This window comes from Lutra lutra, chromosome 4 (genome assembly GCF_902655055.1).
Source record: "Lutra lutra chromosome 4, mLutLut1.2, whole genome shotgun sequence".
Taxonomy (NCBI): Eukaryota; Metazoa; Chordata; class Mammalia; order Carnivora; family Mustelidae; genus Lutra; species Lutra lutra.
Window position 1 is genome coordinate 93,452,544 of NC_062281.1, and position 22,651 is coordinate 93,475,194.

General features: G+C 48.7%; 1 protein-coding gene and 1 pseudogene across 1 annotated transcript; both read left to right on the top strand.

Annotated features, from left to right (window-relative positions):
* LOC125099276 (uncharacterized) overlaps positions 1–22,164 on the top strand; it is a 120,506-nt pseudogene extending 98,342 nt beyond the window's left edge.
* On the top strand, positions 2,301–21,791 carry LOC125099275 (uncharacterized). Its single transcript, XM_047728751.1, has 9 exons — positions 2,301–3,046; positions 5,829–5,967; positions 6,605–6,769; positions 11,589–11,770; positions 12,358–12,522; positions 14,405–14,487; positions 17,292–17,424; positions 17,910–18,219; positions 20,278–21,791. Exon 9 carries the CDS (start codon positions 20,600–20,602, stop codon positions 21,578–21,580), a length of 981 nt encoding a protein of 326 aa, XP_047584707.1. The 5' UTR covers positions 2,301–3,046; positions 5,829–5,967; positions 6,605–6,769; positions 11,589–11,770; positions 12,358–12,522; positions 14,405–14,487; positions 17,292–17,424; positions 17,910–18,219; positions 20,278–20,599; the 3' UTR covers positions 21,581–21,791.
* Positions 22,165–22,651: the final 487 nt, after the last annotated feature.

Sequence of the window (22,651 nt, forward strand, 5' to 3'; positions counted from 1 at the left end):
CCTCGCTCCTTCCCTTCTGCCCTCCTTCTGTCCCTCATCTGTTCCCAGGGATGCCGGCTGCTCCTTGTGGGCTGTGTTATGGAGAGGCCCATGTGTCAAGCAATGAATACTTCTTGCTTACAGTAATGGAGGACCCTGGCCGCGAACAGCCACCTGAGTGAGCTCAAAAGCCGATTCCCGCCCCCCGCACCCAACAAGCCTGGAGATGACCGAAGATCCAGATGACACCTTGACTGCAGCCCTGTGAGAGATCCTGAGCCACAGGTACCTGGCTAGTTGCACCTGGATGGCTGGCCCACAGACACCCTATCAGGTTATCAATGTCATTTTAGGCCCTTTGGTTTGGGGAAAACATTCAAGAAAGACAGCAATGTTTGGCTTCTGACCCACGCCCCTCTCCTGGGGTGGGAAATCAAGACTTGGTAGAAACTACTGAGAGATTCGGGTAAGCAATGTAAGACAGAGGACGTCGATTCTGTTCGCCATGTTTCTCTCTGAGAGGACATCCCCTCACTTGATCCTCCCGGGCCAATATGAGGCCAGTGCAGGAGGAGACAACTGGCAGTGTGGTCCAAGTTGGCTGAGAGCACTAGGCCCAGTCCCGTAGAGCCACCTAGAAGGCAGAGAAAGAGCCCAGAAGTTCCCTAGGGCCCCTAGAGGAGGCACAGCAATAACATGAGTTGAAAGCCTGGGACCTGGTCATTGGACTTCTGGGCTAGAGGGGAGATGGCCTGTGGAAGGGACACTGCCTGGAAGCCCTCTTGGACCAGACGCCTCCTGTGTGCTTCGGCAGACTGAGGATACATAAGAGAATGGATTAGTGTAGAAGAGATGGCGTTCTAATGTTTGGCAGGTTTCAACTTCTGGAAATCGTTGACATGCCTTTTCTCCTTGTCCCCAGGACCACCATTAGTGGGAAGGGGCCCTCAAAGAAGCAAGATGAGAATATCTCTGACAAGCCTGTCATGTGTCAGCATCCAAGCACCCCAGTCACTTCTACCCCATTGGCAGCCCCACTGCTTCCATAAGGACACAGATACAATCATGGACAGGTTTTTGAGCAAACCTAAGTTTTGATTTCTCTCAGATCAAGGCCAAGAGTGCAATGACTGGGTCCTATGGTGGCTGCAAGTCTAGTTTTCAAAGAACCTGTGTGGAAGGAAGGGTTGAGTCACTCTATTGGGCACCCGAATTTGATATTACACTGCATGGTAAATGGAATTTCAATCAAGGCTTTGAAAAACAAAAGAAAGTGTTAACTGTTCTCAAGAGTTAGCTCTATCATCTTCCATTCCCAACCGCGATGCAGGAGTGATCCAGTCATTCCACATCCTGCCTTGCATTTGGTAGTAGGGTCTGTCTCTGCCTCTCTGGTGCGTTTGGGTTGAATCATTGTGATAGGTGTGCAGTGAGAGCTCATTGGAGTTTTCCTTGGAACTGCCGCAATGACACCTTTTTATGTGATTTCCATCTGTATACACTTTGGTCAAGTGTTCAGGTCTTTTGCCCATTTTATTTGTTCTTTTGCTGACTGGCTTGCTTGCTTATTTGGAGGGGGTCCACTTTTGAGTTTCTAGACTTCAGACAGGAGTCCTTTCTCAGGTAAGTGGTTTGCACATATTTTCTCCCCGTTGGTAGCTTGTCTTTTGGGTCTTCTTAACGAGGTCTTTCTCACAGGAGAGACTTACAATTCTGATGGTTGGCTCATGTCCAGTTAATCAACTTTTCCTTTATGGACAATCATTTGATGTCCAATCGGAGGATTCTTTACCTAGCTTTCCATTTGGAAAATTTTTTTCCCCATTTTTTTCCTAGAAGACTTCTCATTTTACATGTAAGGCGGTGATTAATTTTGAGTTAAATCTTAAGAAATTATTTCTTTTTGAGCGAGTGACCGTGGGCATGAGCGGGGGGTGGGGTGGAGCATATAGGCTAATGAGCATCCTTAAGCCGACTCCCCAGGGAGCTTGGAGCCTGACTTTGTCCCGGGAAGCTGACAGCATGAGTAGAGCCGAAATGAATGCTGGCTGCCTCACCGGCTGAGTCACCCAGGCGCCCTGAGTTAAGTTTTAAATAGGGTGTGTGACTTAAGTTTGTGGTGCCTGACCTCCTCGTCCTCCAACTCCTCCTCCCCTCTCCCCCTCCCTCTTCTTCTTCTCCTTCTTCTTCTTTGCCTAAGGAAGTCCACTTGCTCTAGCACCATTTATTCAAAATGCTGTCACTCCTCCATTGAGCTGCTTTATACCTTTGTCCAAACCCCATTGGACATATTGGTAGTAGGTCTCTTTTCTGGGCCTTGATCCAGTTCCACTTGTCTATCTCTCTTCTGTTCCATTTGTCTATCCCACACCATCGCCACACCCTTTTGATGACTGTAGCTAAAGATCTTGCAATTGGGTAGAAGGATTCTTTTGGTTTTATTCTTTAGTTTAATTTTCTCTTCTTTTTCTAGGTTCTGAAGCTGAGAGCTTATTGTGTTCAGACTCCTTTCCTTTTGAGACAGGGAGAGAGAGAGAGAGAGACAGGGAAGGGGTGCAGAGAGAGAGAGAGCGAGAGAGAGAGAGATTAATGTGCAGCCTCCATGCGCAGCACCAGAACAATGCAGGTTCAGTCTCACAGCCCCGAGGTTGATCATGACCCAAGCCAAAATCAAGAGTTGGACTCACTGACTGAGCCACCCAGATGCTCCTCCTGCTTTCTAATGTATGCATTGAGGGCTATCAATTTTGCTATCCATTGATGTAGCTGTGTCCCCCAAATTTTAATGTGCTGTATTTTCATTTTCCTTCAGTTCAATGCATTGAGATTTTATCTTTTACCTTTGATCATCTAGAATGTTACTTTCTACGTGTTTGGATATTTGTTATCTTTCTCCTTTGGATGTCTAGTTGACTTTTGATTTTCTTAAAATTCTCAAACTTTTAATTCCAATAAGTTGATATCCAGGGTTGTATTTGTTTCAGGTCTACAATAGAGGGATTCACCTCCCCTACTGCAAGAAGTGTGGGCTCCTGTTGCCAGGCACTGATTGGCGTTGGACACTCAGGTACACCTCCCCCACCCCTACTCCCTTCAGGTCCTGTTGCCAGGCACTGGTTTGCGTCGGAGACGGAACCCTCCTAAGGGTTCCAAGCAGTTGCTAGTGTCCCAGAGGACACTGGTGATCGGAGACAAAGCCACAAGGCTCTTTGGAGCCAGCTGTTGGCCATCCCAATGTCTCCAAACACAGTTCGCGAGCCGCTGTGGGCTGTCGTGGAGCAGCTGTGGGCTGCTGGGTTGGTAATATACGAACGTTTGCCACATGGGCCACGAGTCTCTGGGTTTTGCTGGGAGATCCTGGTGTGCACTGCAGTGGTGGTGTTCCTCGTAAGGAGCAGACTCAGCTTCAGAAGAAGAAAGGGGCATTGTGCCCAGAATGAAGTATCTGGAAAAGGCATGGAGAAGACCGAAGCGGACGCACCAGCCTGTGGAGCCGTCGCATCATCTGAGCAGAAGGCCAGTCCTCTCCCGTTACAGATTCTTGCTCTGGCTGCCCTGAATGAAGGTGCCGGGTATTTTTCCGTGGAAAACGCTACGGAACTGCTGAAGGGAGTTGGGGAAAGGCTGTTGAAGAGCCCTCACCAGCTGACTGATGAAAATCCCATCTCTAGAGGAGCCCAGGAAGATGGAGATAGGCCTGCGAGGAAAATACCAGAAGGCAGCAAGGACAGCCCTGATCTGCAGTGAGGTGCAGAACCTCTGGTTCAGGACATTGGCAGCTGTGGTGAGACAGAGCAGGGAGAGGCAGGGGAGGCAGGCAGGCCAGAGCTTGCTGATGGAGGAGTGCGGCGGCAGGCCGGCGGTGAGAGTCAGAGCCAACGCCACACCCTCAGCCAGATCCTACTGAAGGTGATGCACCTGCAAGAGCTGCTTAGAGATCATCTGGAAGGTGGGGGCTCAAGGAGGGAGGTGGAGACTGGCTCGTCGTGCACTGTCCATGTGCCCTCGGGCAGGAGCTCCGTGAACAAAGGAAAGCCGTCCAGGGCACTGCAGAAGGCACGTCCGAGGAACGAAGAGCTCCCGAGAAACAAAACAATCCACCAAGCTGAGCAAGTGTCTTTTCACCTTCGAAACACCGTCCTGGAAAGTGAGATTCAGAAGTTGCGCCTGAAGCTCGAGGCAGAGCCTAAGCTGTGTGAAGAGCACATCAAACACGTGGAGAGGAATATGATGGAGGAGAAGGCACGCTGCCTGCAAGTGAAGAACCAACTGGCCAAGGTGTGCAGGAAGGCGGATGCAGCCCACTGGAACTTAGGCCTCTCCAGGACCATGGCCCAGGAGCTGCCTGGAGAATGGCAGAAGATCTCCTCCTTGCATGAGCGGGAGCGCCTCCTGGTGGAGTACAGATGGGAGGAGAGCCAGAAGGCTGTCCTGTGGGCAGAGAGGGAGTTCTGAACGCTCCAGGGGGAAAACCATTGCCTCAGGCAGAAGCTGGCCAACTCTGGGCCCAAGGTCCAGCCTGTCTCCGGGGGGCCTCCTGCTCCTGCTCCTGCTGTTCTGGGCACAGCCTGCAAATACCCTCCAGGGCGCATGGCTCCCCTGAAAACCCAGAAGGCCAAGAAGGGAGCAAGGGTCCATTGGCCAGAATCCAAGTTCTCCGGTCCAATGCTGGTCTGATTCCCTTTCCCAGCAGCTACCAACACCCACAACCAGAGCACCAAAGCTCCTTTGCTTACCCGTGAAGCCATACCCATGGCTCCTTTCACTTGAGATCCACCCCATTATTGAACTGATGCTACAGATTCCCTCTAACCATAGGAGTGTGAGAGAATATTTGGCAATGTTAAGCATAAAATAAAAAAATAAACAAAAATATCCAATTGCTGATACTACTGCTACTGAGAATTGATTTCATGAAGGGATTATATGCTAAGCAATAAAGGGTTTTGAGAGTATTTTATTGATCACTGAATTGTCCCGAGAACCCAGTGTGTCATGTATGACTGAGGTTCAGAGAGGGGAAACAACTTGCCCCACAATCACACAGCTAGTGAATTTCAGAGCTCCCATTCCAAATCAGGGTTGTCTAATTATCAATTGCCGGGCAAATAACTTGTACTACTCCTACTCCTCCTCCTCCTCCTACTACTACTACTGGTAGTACTGCTAGTAATTCTTCTTTTTCTGGAGAGAGACAAAGGGAGCAGGCACACACACACACATGCAAGCAGGGGAGGGGCAGAGAGAGAGAGAGATTCCTAGACAGGCTTCCCACTCAAGTGCCGAACGGAAGTTGGAAACGATGTCACAGATCATGTGATCACGACCTGAACCGAAATCTAGAGTCAGACACTACACTGACGGAGCCACACAGGCTCCCTTGTGCGAGGAATTTCTAGGCAAGCTGCTGTAATGATCCCAGAAGGGCTTGATCAAATGTTCTCCTAGTTCACGTCCTAGTAAGGATGCAAAGATTCTCTGTTGGCTAGCTGAGGTCAAGTCCCACCAAAATATGGAGGGCGGCCTTTAAGGGTCTCCAACGATTCCCTTTTGGTACACATGGTTTTATGGAACATACTCTCTTTTGATTAGAGTCAGGAGCTACTGACTCACTTCTAAAGGACAGAATATGGCAAAAGTGATACGATGTCACATCTGAGGTTAATTTACAAAGAGACTGTTCTCCTCTTGGGTTTGCTCTCCCTCCCTCCCTCCCTCCCTCCCTCCCTCCCTCCTTCCCTTCTGCCCTCCTTCCGTCCCTCATCTGTTCCCGGGGATGCCGGCTGCTCCTTGTGGGCTGTGTTATGGAGAGGCCCATTTGGCAAGCAATGAATATTTCTTGCTTACAGTAATGGAGGACCCTGGCTGCGAACAGCCACCTGAGTGAGCTCAAAAGCCGATTCCCCCCCCCCCCCCAACAAGCCTGGAGATGACCGAAGATCCAGATGACATCTTGACTGCAGCCCTGTGAGAGATCCTGAGCCACAGGTACCTGGTTAGTTGCACCTGGATGGCTGGCGCACAGACACCCTATCAGGTTATCAATGTCATTTTAGGCCCTTTGGTTTGGGGAAAACATTCAAGAAAGACAGCAATGTTTGGCTTCTGACCCACGCCCCTCTCCTGGGGTGGGAAATCAAGACATGGTAGAAAATACTGAGAGAGTCTGGTAAGCAATGTAAGACAGAGGACGTCGATTCTGTTCGCCATGTTTCTCTCTGAGAGGACATCCCCTCACTTGATCCTCCCGGGCCAATATGTGGCCAGTGCAGGAGGAGACAACTGGCAGTGTGGTCCAAGTTGGCTGAGAGCACTAGGCCCAGTCCCGTAGAGCCACCTAGAAGGCAGAGAAAGAGCCCAGAAGTTCCCTAGGGCCCCTAGAGGAGGCACAGCAATAACATGAGTTGAAAGCCTGGGACCTGGTCATTGGACTTCTGGGCTAGAGGGGAGATGGCCTGTGGAAGGGACACTGCCTGGAAGCCCTCTTGGACCAGACGCCTCCTGTGTGCTTCGGGAGACTGACGATTCATAAGAGAATGGATTAGTGTAGAAGAGATGGCGTTCTAATGTTTGGCAGGTTTCAACTTCTGGAAATCGTTGACATGCCTTTTCTCCTTGTCCCCAGGACCACCATTAGTGGGAAGGGGCCCTCAAAGAAGCAAGATGAGAACATCTCTGACAAGCCTGTCAAGTGTCAGCATCCAAGCACCCCAGTCACTTCTACCCCCTTGGCAGCCCCACTGCTTCCATAAGGACACAGATACAATCACTGACATGTTTTTGAGCAAACGTAAGTTTTGATTTCTCTCAGATCAAGGCCAAGAGTGCAATGACTGGGTCCTATGGTGGCTGCAAGTCTAGTTTTCAAAGAACCTGTGTGGAAGGAAGGGTTGAGTCACTCTATTGGGCACCCGAATTTGATCTTACACTGCATGGTAACTGGAATTACAATCAAGGCTTTGAATAACAAAAGAAAGTGTTAACTGTCTCAAGAGTTAGCCCTATCATCTTCTATTCCCATCCGCGATGCAGGAGTGATCCAGTCATTCCACATCCTGCCTTGCATTTGGCAGTCGGGTCTGTCTCTGCCTCTCCGGTGCGTTTGGGTTGAATCATTGTGATAGGTGTGCAGTGAGAGCTCATTGGAGTTTTCCTTGGAACTGCCGCAATGACACCTATTTATGTGATTTCCATCTGTATACTCTTTGGTCAAGTGTTCAGGTCTTTTGCCCAATTTTTTTGTTCTTTTGCTGACTGGCTTGCTTGCTTATTTGGAGGGGGTCCACTTTTGAGTTTCTAGACTTCAGACAGGAGTCCTTTCTCAAGTAAGTGGTTTGCACATATTTTCTCCCCGTTGGTAGCTTGTCTTTTGGGTCTTCTTAACGAGGTCTTTCTCACAGGAGAGACTTACAATTCTGATGGTTGGCTCATGTCCAGTTAATCAACTTTTCCTTTATGGACAATGATTTGATGTCCAATCCGAGGATTCTTTACCTAGCTTTCCATTTGGAAAATTTTTTTCCCCATTTTTTTCCTAGAAGACTTCTCATTTTACATGTAAGGCGGTGAATAATTTTGAGTTAAATCTTAAGAAATTATTTCTTTTTGAGAGAGTGACCGTGGGCATGAGTGGGGGGTGGGGTGGAGCGTATAGGCTAATGAGCATCCTTAAGCCGACTCCCCAGGGAGCTTGGAGCCTGACTTTGTCCCGGGAAGCTGAGAGCATGAGTAGAGCCGAAATGGATGCTGGCTGCCTCACCGGCTGAGTCACCCAGGCGCCCTGAGTTAAGTTTTGTATAGGGTGTGAGACTTATGTTTGTGGTCCACGACCTCCTCGTCCTCCACCTCCTCTTCCCCTCTCCCCCTCCCTCTTCTTCTTCTTTGCCTAGGGAAGTCCACTTGCTCTAGCACCATTTATTCAAAATGCTGTCACTCCTCCATTGAGCTGCTTTATACCTTTGTCCAAAACCCATTGGACATATTGGTAGTAGGTCTCTTTCTGGGCCTTGATCCAGTTCCACTTATCTATCTCTCTTCTGTTCCATTTGTCTATCCCTTCACCAACACCACACCCTTTTGATGACTGTAGCTAAAGATCTTGCAATTGGGTAGAAGGATTCTTTTGGTTTTATTCTTTAGTTTAATTTTCTCTTCTTTTTCTAGGTTCTGAAGCTGAGAGCTTATTGTGTTCAGACTCCTTTCCTTTTGAGACAGGGAGAGAGAGAGAGAGAGAGACAGTGAAGGGGTGCAGAGAGAAGGAGAGAGAGAGATTAATGAGCAACCTCCATGCGCAGCACCAGAAAAATGCAGGTTCATTCTCACAGCCCGAGTTTGATCATGACCTGAGCCAAAATCAAGAATTGGACTCACTGACTGAGCCACCCAGATGCTCCTACTGCTTTCTAATGTATGCATTGAGGGCTATCAATTTTGCTATCCTTTGATTAAGTTTGTCCCTCAAATTTTAATGTGCTGTATTTTCATTTTCCTTCAGTTCAATGCATTGAGATTTTATCTTTTACCTTTGATCATCTAGAATGTTACTTTCTACGTGTTTGGATATTTGTTATCTCTCTCCTTTGGATGTCTAGTTGATTTTTGATTTTCTTAAAATTCTCAAACTTTTAATTCCAATAAGTTGATATCCAGGGTTGTATTTGTTTCAGGTCTACAATATAGGGATTCACCTCCCCTACTGCAAGAAGTGTGGGCTCCTGTTGCCAGGCACTGATAGGCGTTGGAGACTCTGTTACACCTCCCCCACCCTTACTCCCTTCAGGTCCTATTGCCAGGCACTGGTTTGCGTTGAGGACGGAACCCTCCTAGGGGTTCCAAGCAGTTGCTAGTGTCCCAGAGGACACTGGTGATCGGAGACAAAGCCACAAGGCTCTTTGGAGCCAGCTGGTAGCCATCCCAATATCTCCAAACACAGTTCCGGAGCCACTGTGGGCTGTCGTGGAGCAGCTGTGGGCTGTCTTGGAGCAGCTGTGGGCTCCTGGGTTGGTGATATATGAACGTTCGCCACATGGGCCACGAGTCTCTGGGTTTTTCTGGGAGATCCTGGTGTGCACTGCAGTGGTAGTGTTCCTCCTAAGGAGCAGACTCGCTTCAGAAAAAGAAAGGGGCATTGGACCCAGAATGAAGTATCTGGAAAAGGCATGGGAAAGACCAAAGTGGACGCACCAGCCTGTGGAGTCGTCGCATCATCTGAGCAGAAGGCCAGTCCTCTCCCTTTACAGATTCTTGCTCTGACTGCCTGAATGATGGTGCCAGGTATTTTTCCGTGGAAAACGCTACGCAACTGCTGAAGGGAGTTGTGGAAAGGCTGTGAAGAGCCCTCACCAGCTCACAGACGAAAATCCCATCTCTAGAACAGTCCAGGAAGATGGAGATAGGCCTGAGAGGAAAGTACCAGAAGGCATCAAGGACAGCCCTGATCTGCAGGGAGGTGCAGAACCGCTGGTTCAGGACATTGGCAGCTGTGTCGAGACAGAGCAGGAAAAGGCAGGGGAGACAGGCAGGCCAGAGCTTGCTGATGGATGAGTGCGGCGGCAGGCCGGCGGTGAGGGCCAGAGCCAACGCCACACCCTTAGCCAGATCCTACTGAAGGTGATGCACCTGCAAGAGCTGCTTAGAGATCATCTGGAAGGTGGGGGCTCAAGGAGGCAGGTGGAGACTGGCTCGTCCTGCACTGTCCATGTCCCCTTGGGCAGGAGCCCCGTGAACAAAGGAAAGCCGTCCAGGTTACTGCAGAAGGCACGTCCGAGGAACGAAGAGCTCCCGAGAAACAAAACAATCCACCAAGCTGAGCAAGTATCTTTTCACCTTCGAAACACCGTTCTGGAAAGTGAGATTCAGAAGTTGCGCCTGAAGCTCGAGGCAGAGCCTAAGCTGTGTGAAGAGCACATCAAACACGTGGAGAGGAAGATGATGGAGGAGAAGGCATGCTGCCTCCAAGTGAAGAACAAAATGGCCAAGGTGTGCAGGAAGGCGGATGCTGCCCACTGGAACTTAGGCCTCTCCAGGACCATGGCCCAGGAGCTGCCTGGAGAATGGCAGAAGATCTCCTCCTTGCCTGAGCGGGAACGCCTCCTGGTGGAGAACAGATGGGAGGAGAGCCAGAAGGCTGTCCTGTGGGCAGAGAGGGAGTTCCGAAGGCTCCAGGTGGAAAATCCATTGCCTGAGGCAGAAGCTGGCCAACTCTGGGCCCAAGGTCCAGCCTGTCTCCGGGGTCCTCCTGCTCCTGCTCCTGCTGTTCTGGGCACAGCCTGCAAATACCCTCCAGGGCCCAAGGCTCCCCTGAAACCCCAGAAGGCCAAGAAGGGAGCAAGGGTTCACTGGCAGACTCCAAGTTCTCCGGTCCCCTGCGGGTCTGATTCCCTTTCCCAGCAGCCACCAACACCCACAACCAGAGCACAAAAGCTCCTTTGCTTACCCGTGAAGCCATACCCATGGCTCCTTTCAATTGAGATCCACTCCATTATTGAACTGATGCTACAGATTCCCTCTAACCATAGGAGTGTGAGAGAATATTTGGCAATGTTAAGCATAAAATAAAAAAAAATTAATAAAAGTGTCCAATTGCTGATACCATTGCTACTGAGAATTGATTTGATGAAGGGATTATATGGCAAGCCATAAAGGGTTTTGAAGAGTATTTTATTGATCACTGAATTGTCCCGAGAACCCAGTGTGTCATGTATGACTGAGGTTCAGAGAGGGGAAACAACTTGCCCCACGATCACACAGCTAGTGATTTTCAGAGCTCCCATTCCAAACCAGGATTGTCTAATTATCAAGTTCTGGGCAAATAACTTGTACTACTTCTACTACTAATACTACCACTACTACTACTACTACTATTAGTACTGCTAGTACTTTTTTTTCTTTTTTTGGAGAGAGAGAAAGGGAGCAGGCACACACACACACATACAAGCAGGGGAGGGGCAGAGAGAGAGAGAGATTCCTAGACAGGGTTCCCACTCAAGTGCAGAACGGGATGTTTGGCATGATGTCACAGATCATGTGATCACGACATGAACCAAAATCAAGAGTCAGACGCTGAACTGACGGAGCCACACAGGCTCCCTTCTGCGAAGAACTTCTAGGCAAGCTGCTTTAAGGATCCCAGAAGAGCTTGATCAAATGTTCTCCTAGTTCACGTCCTAGTAAGGATGCAAAGATTCTCCTGGGGGCTAGCTGAGGTCAAGTCCCACCAAAGTATGGAGGGCAGCCTTTAAGGGTCTCCAACGATTCCCATATGGTACACATGGATTTGTGGAACATACTCTCCCTCTTGATTAGAGTCAGTTACTACTGACTCCCTTCTAAAGGACAGAATATGGCAAAAGTGATAGGATGTCACTTCTGAGGTTAATTTACAAAGAGACTGGTCTTCTCTTGGGCTTGCTCTGCCCCCACCTTCCCTCCTGTCCTCCCCCCCCTCCCTCCCTCCCTCCTGTCCTCACTCCCTTCCTCCATTCCTCCCTACCTCCTTCCCTTCCACCCTCCTTCCGTCCCTCATCTGTTCCCAGGGATGCTGGCTGGTCCTTGTGGGCTGTGTTATGGAGAGGACCATGTGACAAGGAATGAATATTTCTTGCTTACAGTAATGGAGGACCCTGGCCGCGAACAGCCGCCTGAATGAGCTCAAAAGCACATTTTCCCCCCAACAAGCCTGGAGATGACCGAAGATCCAGATGACATCTAGACCTCAGCCCTGTGAGAGATCCTGAGCCACAGGTACCTGGCTAGTTGCACCTGGATGGCTGGCCCACAGACACCATATCAGGTTATCAGGTCGTTTTAGGCCCTTTGGTTTGGGGAAAACATTCAAGAAAGACAGCAATGTTTGGCTTCTGACCCATGCCCTTCCCCTGGGGTGGGAAATCAAGATATGGTAGAAAATACTGAGAGATTCGGGTAAGCAATGTAAGACAGACGACATCGATTCTATTCGCCATGTTTCTCTCTGAGAGGACATCCCCTCACTTGATCCTTCCGGGCCAATATGTGGCCAATGCAGGAGGAGACAACTGGCAGTGTGGTACAAGTCAGCTGAGAGCACTAGGCCCTGCCCCGTAGAGCCACCTAGAAGGCAGAGAAAGAGCGCAGAAGTTCCCAAGGGCCCCTAGAGGAGGCACAGCAATTCCATGAGTTTAAAGCCTGGGACCTGGTCATTGGACTTCTGGGCGAGAGGGGCGATGGCCTGTGGAAGGGACACTGCCTGGAAGCCCTCTTGGACCAGACGCCTCCTGTCTGCTTTGGCATACTGAGGATTCATAAGAGAATGGATTAGTGTAGAAGAGATGGCGTTCTAATGCTTGGCAGGTTTCAACTTCTGGAAATCGTTGACATGCCTTTTCTCCTTGTCCCCAGGACCACCATTAGTGGGAAGGGGCCCTCAAAGAAGCAAGATGAGAACATCTCTGACAAGCCTGTCACGTGTCAACATCCAAGCACCCCAGTCACTTCTACCCCCTTGGCAGCCTCACTGCTTCCATAAGGACACAGATACAATCATGGACAGGTTTTTGAGCAAACGTAAGTTTTGATTTCTCTCAGATCAAGGCCAAGAGTGCAATGACTGGGTCCTATGGTGGCTGCAAGTCTAGTTTTCAAAGAACCTGTGTGGAAGGAAGGGTTGAGTCACTCTATTGGGCACCCGAATGTGATATTACACTGCATGGTAAATGGAATTTCAATCAAGGCTTTGAAAAACAAAAGAAAGTGTTAACTGTTCTCAAGAGTTAGCTCTATCATCTTCCATTCCCAACCGCGATGCAGGAGTGATCCAGTCATTCCACATCCTGCCTTGCATTTGGCAGTCGGGTCTGTCTCTGCCTCTCCGGTGCGTTTGGGTTGAATCATTGTGATAGGTGTGCAGTGAGAGCTCATTGGAGTTTTCCTTGGAACTGCCGCAATGACACCTTTTTATGTGATTTCCATCTGTATACTCTTTGGTCAAGTGTTCAGGTCTTTTGCCCATTTTTTTTTCTTTTGCTGACTGGCTTGCTTGCTTATTTGGAAGGGGTCATATTTGCGTTTCTAGACTTCAGACAGGAGTCCTTTCTCAGGTAAGTGGTTTGCACATATTTTCTCCCAGTTGGTAGCTTGTCTTTTGGGTCTTCTTAACAAGGTCTTTCTCACAGGAGAGACTTACAATTCTCATGGTTGGCTCTTGTCCAGTTAATCAACTTTTCCTTTATGGACAATGATTTGATGTCCAATCAGATGATTCTTTACCTAGCTTTCCTTTTTGAAAATTTTTTTCCCCATTTTTTCGCCAGAAGACTTCTCATTTTACATGTAAGGCGGTGTTTAATTTTGAGTTAAATCTTAAGAAATTATTTCTTTTTGAGAGAGTGACCGTGGGCATGAGCCGGGGGTGGGGTGGAGCATATAGGGAAATGAACATCCTTAAGCCGACTCTCCAGGGAGCTTGGAGCCTGACTTTGTCGCGGGAAGCTGAGAGCATGAGTAGAGCCGAAATGGATGCTGGCTGCCCCACCCAGGCGCCCTGAGTTAAGTTTTGTATAGGGTGTGAGACTTAAGTTTGTGGTCCCCGACCTCCTCGTCCTCCACCTCCTCCTCCCCTCTCCCCCTCCCTCTTCTTCTTCTCCTTCTTTTTCTTTGCCTAAGGAAGTCCACTTGCTCTAGCACCATTTATTCAAAACGCTGTCACTCCTCCATTGAACTGCTTTATACCTTCGTCCAAACCCCATTGGACATATTGGTAGTAGGTCTCTTTCTGGGTCCTTGATCCAGTTCCACTTATCTATCTTTCTTCTGTTCCATTTGTCTATCCCTTCACCAACACCACACCCTTTTGATTACTGTAGCCATAGATCTTGCAATTGGGTAGAAGGATTCTTTTGGTTTTATTCTTTAGTTTAATTTTCTCTTCTTTTTCTAGGTTCTGAAGCTGAGAGCTTATTGTGTTCAGACTCCTTTCGTTTTGAGTCAGGGAGAGAGGGAGAGAGAGACAGGGAAGGGGTGCAGAGAGAGAGAGAGAGAGAGATAGAGATTATTAAGCAGCCTCCATGTGCAGCACCATAACAATACAGGTTCAGTCTCACAGCTCCGAGGTTGATCATGACCCAAGCCAAAATCAAGACTTGGACTAACTGACTGAGCCACCCAGCTGGTCCTCCTGCTTTCTAATGTATGCAATGAGGGCTATCAATTTTGCATTCCATTGATGTAGCTGTGTCCCCCAAATTTTAATGTGCTGTGTTTTCATTTTCCTTCAGTTCAATGCATTGAGATTTTATCTTTTACCTTTGATCATCTAGAATGTTACTTTCTATGTGTTTGGATATTTGTTACCTTTCTCCTTTGGATGTCTAGGTGATTTTGGATTTTTTTAAAAATTTTCAATCTTTTAATTCCAATAAATTGATATACATGGTTGTATTTGTTTCAGGTCTACAATATAGGGATTTACCTCCCCAACCGCAGGAAGTGTGGTCTCCTGATGCCCTGCACTGATTCGCGTTGGAGACTCAGGTACAACTGCCCCACCCCTACTCCCTTCACGTCCTGTTTCCAGGCACTGGTTTGCGTTGGAGACGGAACCCTCCTAGGGTTTCCAAGCAGTTGCTAGTGTCCCAGAGGACACTGGTGATCGGAGACAAAGCGACAACGCTCTTTGGAGCCAACTGGTGGTGATCCAAATTTCTCCAAACACAGTTCTGGAGCCGCTGTGGGCTGTCGTGGAGCAGAAGTAGGCTGCTGGGTTTTGATATACGAACATTTGCCACATGGGCCACGAGTCTCTGGGTTTTGCTGGGAGATCCTGGTGTGCACTGCAGTGGTGGTGTTCCTCGTAAGGAGCGGACTCAGCTTCAGAAGAAGAAAGGGGCATTGTGCCCAGAATGAAGTACCTCGAAAAGGCATGGAGAAGACCAAACTGGATGCACCAGCCTGTGGAGCCGTCGCATCATCTGAGCAGAAGGCCAGTCCTCTCCCGTTACAGATTCTTGCTCTGGCTGCCCTGAATGAAGGTGCCGGGTATTTTTCCGTGGAAAATGCTACGCAACTGCTGAAGGGAGTTGTGGAAAGGCTGTTGAAGAGCCCTTCCAGCTGACTGATGAAAATTCCATCTCTAGAGGAGCCCAGGAAGATGGAGATAGGCCTGCGAGGAAAATACCAGAAGGAATCAAGGACAGCCCTGATCTGCAGGGAAGTGCATAACCGCTGATTCAGGACATTGGCAGCTGTGCCTAGACAGAGCAGGAAGAGGCAGGGGAGGCAGGCAGGCCAGAGCTTGCTGATGGAGGAGTGCGGCGAGGGGCCGGTGGTGAGCGCCAGAGCCAACGCCACACCCTCAGCCAGATCCTACTGAAGGTGATGCACCTGCAAGAGCTGCTTAGAGATCATCTGGAAGGTGGGGGCTCAAGGAGGGAGGTGGAGACTGACTCGTCCTGCACTGACCTTGTGCCCTCGGGTGGGAGCCCCGTGAACAAAGGAAAGCCGTCCAGGTTACTGCAGAAGGCACGTCCGAGGAACGAAGAGCTCTTCAGAAACAAATCAATCCACCAAGCTGAGCAAGTATCTTTTCATCTTCAAAACACCGTCCTGGAAAGTCAGATTCAGAAGTTGTGCCTGAAGCTCGAGGCAGAGCCTAAGCTGTGTGAAGAGCACATCAAATACGTGGAGTGGAAGATGATGGAGGAGAAGGCACGCTGCCTGCAAGTGAAGAACAAACTGGCCAAGGTGTGCAGGAAGGCGGATGCTGCCCACTGGAACTTAGGCCTCTCCAGGACCATGGACCAGGAGTGCCTGGAGAATGGCAGATCTCCTCCTTGCATGAGCGGGAGCGCCTCCTGGTGGAGAACAGATGGGAGGAGAGCCAGAAGGCTGTCCTGTGGGCAGAGAGGGCGTTCCGAAGGCTCCAGGGGGAAAACCATTGCCTCAGGCAGAAGCTGGCCAACTCTGGGCCCAAAGTCCAGCCTGTCTCTGGGGGGCCTCCTGCTCCTGCTCTTGCTGTTCTGGGCACAGCCTGCAAATACCCTCCAGAGCCCAAGGCTCCCCTGAAACCCCAGAAGGCCAAGAAATGAGCAAGGTTGGACTGGCCAGACTCCAATTTCTCCGATCCCCTGCGAGTCTGATTCCCTTTCCCAGCAGCCACTAACACCCACAACCAGAGCACAGAAGCTCCTGTCCTTACCCGTGAAGCCATACCCATTGCTCCTTTCACTTGAGATCCACCCCATTATTGAACTGATGCTACAGATTTGCTCAAACCATAGGAGTGTGATTGAATATTTGTCAATGTTAAGCATGAAATAAAAAAATAAATAAAAATATCCAGTTGCTGATACTACTGCTACTGAGAATTGATTTGATGAAGGGATTATATGGCAAGCCATAAAGGGTTTTGAGAGTATTTTATTGATCACTGAATTGTCCCGAGAACCCAGTGTGTCATGTATGACTGAGGTTCAGAGAGGGGAAACAACTTGCCCCACGATCACACAGCTAGTGAATTTTAGAGCTCCCATTCCAAACCAGGGTTGTCTAATTATCAAGTGCTGGGCAAAAAACTTATACTACTTCTACTACTACTACTACTATTACTACTACTACTAATACTACTACAACTATTACTACTGGTAGTACTGCTAGTATTTCTTCTTTTTTTTTGGAGAGAGAGAAAGGGAGAAGGCACACACACACATGTAAGCAGGGGAGGCCAGAGAGAGAGAGATTCCTAGAGAGGCTTCCCACTCAAGTGCAGAACGGGACGTTGGGCAGGATGTCACAAATCATGTGATCAAGCCCTGAACTGAAATCAAGAGTCAGACGCTGAACTGATGGAGCCACAAGGGTCCCTTGTGTGAGGAACTTCTAGGCAAGCTGCTGTAAGGATCGCAGAAGGGCTTGATCAAATGTTCTCCTAGTTCACGACCTAGTAAGTATGCAAAGATTCACGTGGTGGCTAACTGAGGTCAAGTCACACCAAAGTATGGAAGGCAGCCTTTAAGGGTCTCCAACGATTCCCATTTGGTACACATCCTTTTGTGTAACATACTCTCCCTCTTTATTACAGTCAGGAACTGCTGATTCACTTCTAAAGGACAGAATATGCCAAAAGTGATAGGATGTAACTTCAGAGGTTAATTTACAAAGAAACTGGTCACCTCTTGGGCTTGCTCTCCCTCCCTCCCTCCTTCCCTTCTTCTCTCCCTTCCTCCTTCCCTTCCGCCCTCCTTCCAACCCTCATCTGTTACCAGGGATGCCGTCTGCTCCTTGTGGGCTGTGTTATGGAGAGGCCTATGTGGCAAGGAATGAATATTTCTTGCTTACAGTAATGGAGGACCCTGGCCGCGAACAGCCGCCTGAGTGAGCTCAAAAGCCGATTTCACCCCCAACAAGCCTGGTGATGACCGAAGATCCAGAGGATATCTTGACTGCAGCCCTGTGAGAGATCCTGAGCCACAGGTAGCTGGCTAGTTGCACCTGGATGGATGGCCCACAGACACCATATCGGGTTATCAATGTCTTTTTAGGCCCTTTGGTTTGGGGAAAACATTCAAGAAAGACAGCAATGTTTGGCTTCTGACCCACGCCCCTCTCCTGGGGTGGGAAATCAAGACATGGTAGAAACTACTGAGAGAGTCGGGTAAGCAATGTAAGACAGAGGACGTCGATTCTGTTCGCCATGTTTCTCTCCGAGAGGACATCCACTCACTTGATCCTCCCGGGCCAATATATGGCCAAGGCAGGAGGAGACAACTTGCATTGTGGTACAAGTCAGCTGAGAGCACTAGGCCGAGCCCCGTAGAGCCTCCTAGAAGGCAGAGAAAGAGCCCAGATTTCCCTAGGGCCCCTACAGGAGGCACAGCAATTAGAGGAGTTGAAAGCCTAATGCTTGGCAGGTTTAAACTTCTTGAAATCGTTGACATGCCTTTTCTCCTTGTCCCCAGGACCACCGTTAGTGGGAAGGGACCCTCAAAGCAGCAAGATGAGAACATCTCTGACAAGCCTGTCAAGTGTCAACATCCAAGCACCCCAGTCACTTCTACCCCCTTGGCAGCCCCACTGCTTCCATAAGGACACAGATACAATCATGGACAGGTTTTTGAGCAAACCTAAGTTTTGATTTCTCTCAGATCAAGGCCAAGAGTGCAATGACTGGGTCCTATGGTGGCTGCAAGTCTAGTTTTCAAAGAACCTGTGTGGAAGGAAGGGTTGAGTCACTCTATTGGGCACCCGAATTTGATATTACACTGCATGGTAAATGGAATTTCAATCAAGGCTTTGAAAAACAAAAGAAAGTGTTAACTGTTCTCAAGAGTTAGCTCTATCATCTTCCATTCCCAACCGCGATGCAGGAGTGATCCAGTCATTCCACATCCTGCCTTGCATTTGGTAGTCGAGTCTGTCTCTGCCTCTCCGGTGTGTTTGGGTTGAATCATTGTGATAGGTGTGCAGTGAGAGCTCATTGGAGTTTTCCTTGGAACTGCCGCAATGACACCTTTTTATGTGATTTCCATCCGTATACTCTTTGGTCAAGTGTTCAGGTCTTTTGCCCAATTTTTTTGTTCTTTTGCTGACTGGCTTGCTTGCTTATTTGGAGGGGGTCCACTTTTGAGTTTCTAGACTTCAGACAGGAGTCCTTTCTCAGGTATGTGGTTCGCACATATTTTCTCCCAGTTGGAAGCTTGTCTTTTGGGTCTTCTTAACAAGGTCCTTCTCACAGGAGAGACTTAGAATTCTGATTGTTGGCTCATGTCCCATTAATCACCTTTTCATTTATTGACAATTATTTGATGTGCAATCGGAGGATTCTTTACCTAGCTTTCCATTCTGGACATTTTACCCCATTTTATCCCTATAAGCCTTTTTTTTTTTTTTTTTAGTCAAAAATTTTTTTAATAATTTTTTTTTAATAAACATATATTTTTATCCCCAGGGGTACAGATCTACGAATCACCAGGTTTACACACTTCACAGCACTCACCATAGCACATACCCTCCCCAATATCCATAACCCCACCCCCCTCTCCCAACCCCCTCCCCCCATCAACCCTCAGTTTGTTTTGTGAGATTAAAAGTCACTTATGGTTTGTCTCCCTCCCAATCCCATCTTGTTTCTTTTACTCTTCTCCTACCCCCTCAACCTGCCATGTTGCATCTCCTCTCCCTCATATCATTTTACATGTAAGGCGGTGATTAATTTTCAGTTAAATTTTAAAAATTACTTCTTTTTGAGAGAGTGACCATGGGCATGAGTGGGAGTTCATTTGGAGCGTGAAGGTTTAAGAGCATCCTTAATCAGACTCCCCAGGGAGCTTGGAGACTGACTTTGTCCCGGGAATCTGAGAGCATGAGTAGAGCCAAAATGAAGAGCTGGCTGCCTCACCGGCTGAGTCACCCAGGCGCCCTGAGTTAAGTTTTGTATAGGGTGTGAGACTGAAGTTTGTGGTCCTCCACCTCCTCGTCCTCCACCTCCTCTTCCCCTCTCCCCCTCCCTCTTCTTCTCCATCTTCTTCTTTGCCTAGGGAAGTCCACTTGCTCTAGCACCATTTATTCAAAACGCTGTCACTCCTCCATTGAACTGCATTTATACCTTTGTCAAACCCCCATTGGACATATTGGTCGTAAGTCTCTTTTTGGGTCCTTGATCCAATTCCACTTATCTATATTTCTTCTGTTCCATTTGTCTATCCCTTCACCAACACCACACCCTTTTGATGACTGTAGCGCTAGATCTTGCAATTGGGTAGAAGGATTCTTTTGGTTTTATTCTTTAGTTTAATTTTCTCTTCTTTTTCTAGGTTCTGAAGCTGAGAGCTTATGGTGTTCAGACTCCTTTCGTTTTTAGACAGGGAGAGAGAGTGAGAGAGACAGAGAGAGAGAGACAAGGAAGGGGTGCAGAGAGAGAGAGAGAGATTATTAAGCAGCCACCATGCGCAGCACCAGATCAATGAAGGTTCAGTCTCACAGCCCCGAGGTTGATCATGACCCGAGCCAAAATCAAGACTTGGACTCACTGACTGAGCCACCCAGATGCTCCTCCTGCTTTCTAATGTATGCATTGAGGGCTACCAATTTTGCTATCCATTGATTTAGCGGTGTCCTACAAATTTTAATGTGCTGTATATTCCTTTTCCTTCATTTCTATGCATCGAGATTTTTCTTTTACCTTTGATCATCTAGAATGTTACTTTCTACGTGTTTGGATATTTGTTATCTTTCTCCTTTGGAAGTCTAGTTGATTTTTGATTTTTTTTTAAATTTTCAAAAAGTGTAATGCCAATAAATTGATATACAGGTTTGTATTTGTTTAAGGTCTACAATAGAGGGATTCAACTCCCCTACTGCAAGAAGTGTGGGCTCCTGTTGCCAGGCACTGATTGGCATTGGAGACTCAGGTACACCTCCCCCACCCCTACTCCCTTCAGGTCCTGTTGCCAGGCACTGGTTTGCTTTGGACACAGAACCCTCCTAGGGGTCCAAGCAGTTTCTAGTGTCCCAGAGGACACTGTTGATCGGAGACAAAGCCACAAGGCTCTTTAGCGCCTGCTGGTGGCCATCCAAATGTCTATCCACATAGTTCTGGAGCCGTTGTGGGTTGTCGTGGAGCAGCTGTCGGCTTCCGGTTTGGTGATACATGATCGTTTGCCACATGGGCCTCGAATCTCTGGGTTTTGCTGGGAAACCTGATGTGCACTGCATTGGTGGTGTTCCTCGTAAGGATGGACTCAGCTTCAGAAGAAGAAAGGAGCATTGTGCCCAGAATGAAGTATCTGGAAAAGGCATCAACAAGACCGAACCGGACGCACCAGCCTGTGGAGCTGTCACATCATCTGAGCAGAAGGCCAGTCCTCTCCCGTTACAGATTCTTGCTCTGGCTGCCCTGAATGAAGGTGCCGGGTATTTTTCCGTGGAAAACGCTACGGAACTGCTGAAGGGAGTTGGGGAAAGGCTGTTGAAGAGCCCTCACCAGCTGACTGACGAAAATCCCATCTCTAGAGAAGCCCAGGAAGATGGAGATTGGCCTGCGAGGAAAATACAAGAAGGCATCAAGGACAGCCCTAATCTGCAGGGAAGTGCAGATCCGCTGGTTCAGGACATTGGCAGCTGTGGACAGACAGTGCAGGAAGAGGCAGGGGAAGCAGGTAGGCCAGAGCTTGCTAATGGAGGAGTGGGGCGGCAGGCCGGCGGTGAGAGTCAGAGCCAACGCCACACCCTCAGCCAGATCCTACTGAAGGTGATGCACCTGCAAGAGCTGCTTAGAGATCATCTGGAAGGTGGGGGCTCAAGGAGGGAGGTGGAGACTGGCTCGTCCTGCACTGTCCATGTGCCCTCGGGCGGGAGCCCCGTGAACAAAGGAGAGCTGTCCAGGGCACTGCAGAAGGCACGTCCGAGGAACGAAGAGCTCCCGAGAAACAAAACAATCCACCAAGCTGAGCAAGTGTCTTTTCACCTTCGAAACACCTTCATGGAAATTGATATTCAGAAGTTGCGCCTGAAGCTCGAGGCAGAGCTTAAGCTGTGTGAAGAGCACATCAAACACATGGAGAGGAATTTGACGGAGGAGAAGGCACGCTGCCTGCAACTGAAGAACAAACTGGCCAAGGTGTGCAGGTAGGCGGATGCTGCCCACTGGAACTTAGGCCTCTACAGGACCATGGCCCAGGAGCTGCCGGGCGAATGGCAGAAGATTTCCTCCTTGCATGAGCGGGAGCGCCTCCTTGTGGAGAACAGATGGGAGGAGAGCCAGAAGGCTGTCCTGTGGGCAGAGAGGGAATTCCGAAGGCTCCAGGGGGAAAACCATTGACTCAGGCAGAAGCTGACCAACTCTGGGCCCAAGGTCCAGCCTGTCTCCAGGGGTCGTCCTGCTCCTGCTCCTGCTGTTCTGGGCACAGCCTGCAAATACCCTCCAGGGCCCAAGGCTCCACTGAAACCCCAGAAGCCCAAGAAGGGAGCAAGGGTGCACTGGCCAGACTCCAAGTTCTCCGGTCCCCTGCGGGTCTGATTCCCTTTCCCAGCAGCCACCAACACCCACAACCAGAGCACAAAAGCTCCTTGGCTTACCCGTGAAGCCATAGCCATGGCTCCTTTCACTTGAGATCTACCCCATTATTGAACTGATGCTACAGATTCCCTCTAACCATAGGAGTGTGAGAGAATATTTGTCAATGTTAATCATGAAATAAAAAAATAAATAAAAATATCCAATTGCTGATACTACTGCTCCTGAGAATTGATTTGATGAAGGGATTATATGCCAAGCAATAAAGGTTTTTAAGAGTATTATTGATCACTGAATTGTCCCGAGAACCCAGTGTGTCATGTATGACTGAGGTTCAGAGAGGGGAAACCACTTGCCCCACAATCACACAGCGAGTGAGTTTCAGAGCTCCCATTCCAAACCAGGGTTGTCTAATTATCAAGTGCTGGGCAAATAACTTGTACTACTACTACTACTACTACGACTACTACTACTAGTACTACTACTGGTAGTACTGCTAGTACTTCTCCTTTTTTTGAGAAAAAAGCCTGTTCAGGCTTTCTATTTCTTCCTGGTTCATTTGTGGTAGTTTATATGTCTCTAGGAATGCATCCATTTCTTCCAGATTGTCAAATTTGTTGTCGTAAAGTTGCTCATAGTATGTTATTGTAATCGTCTTATTTCTTTGGTGTTCGTTGTGATCTCTCC

Excerpts from the sequence above, each read along its gene's own strand:
- LOC125099275 (XM_047728751.1), top strand. The coding sequence starts at position 20,600 with ATGATCGTTTGCCACATGGGCCTCGAATCTCTGGGTTTTGCTGGGAAA.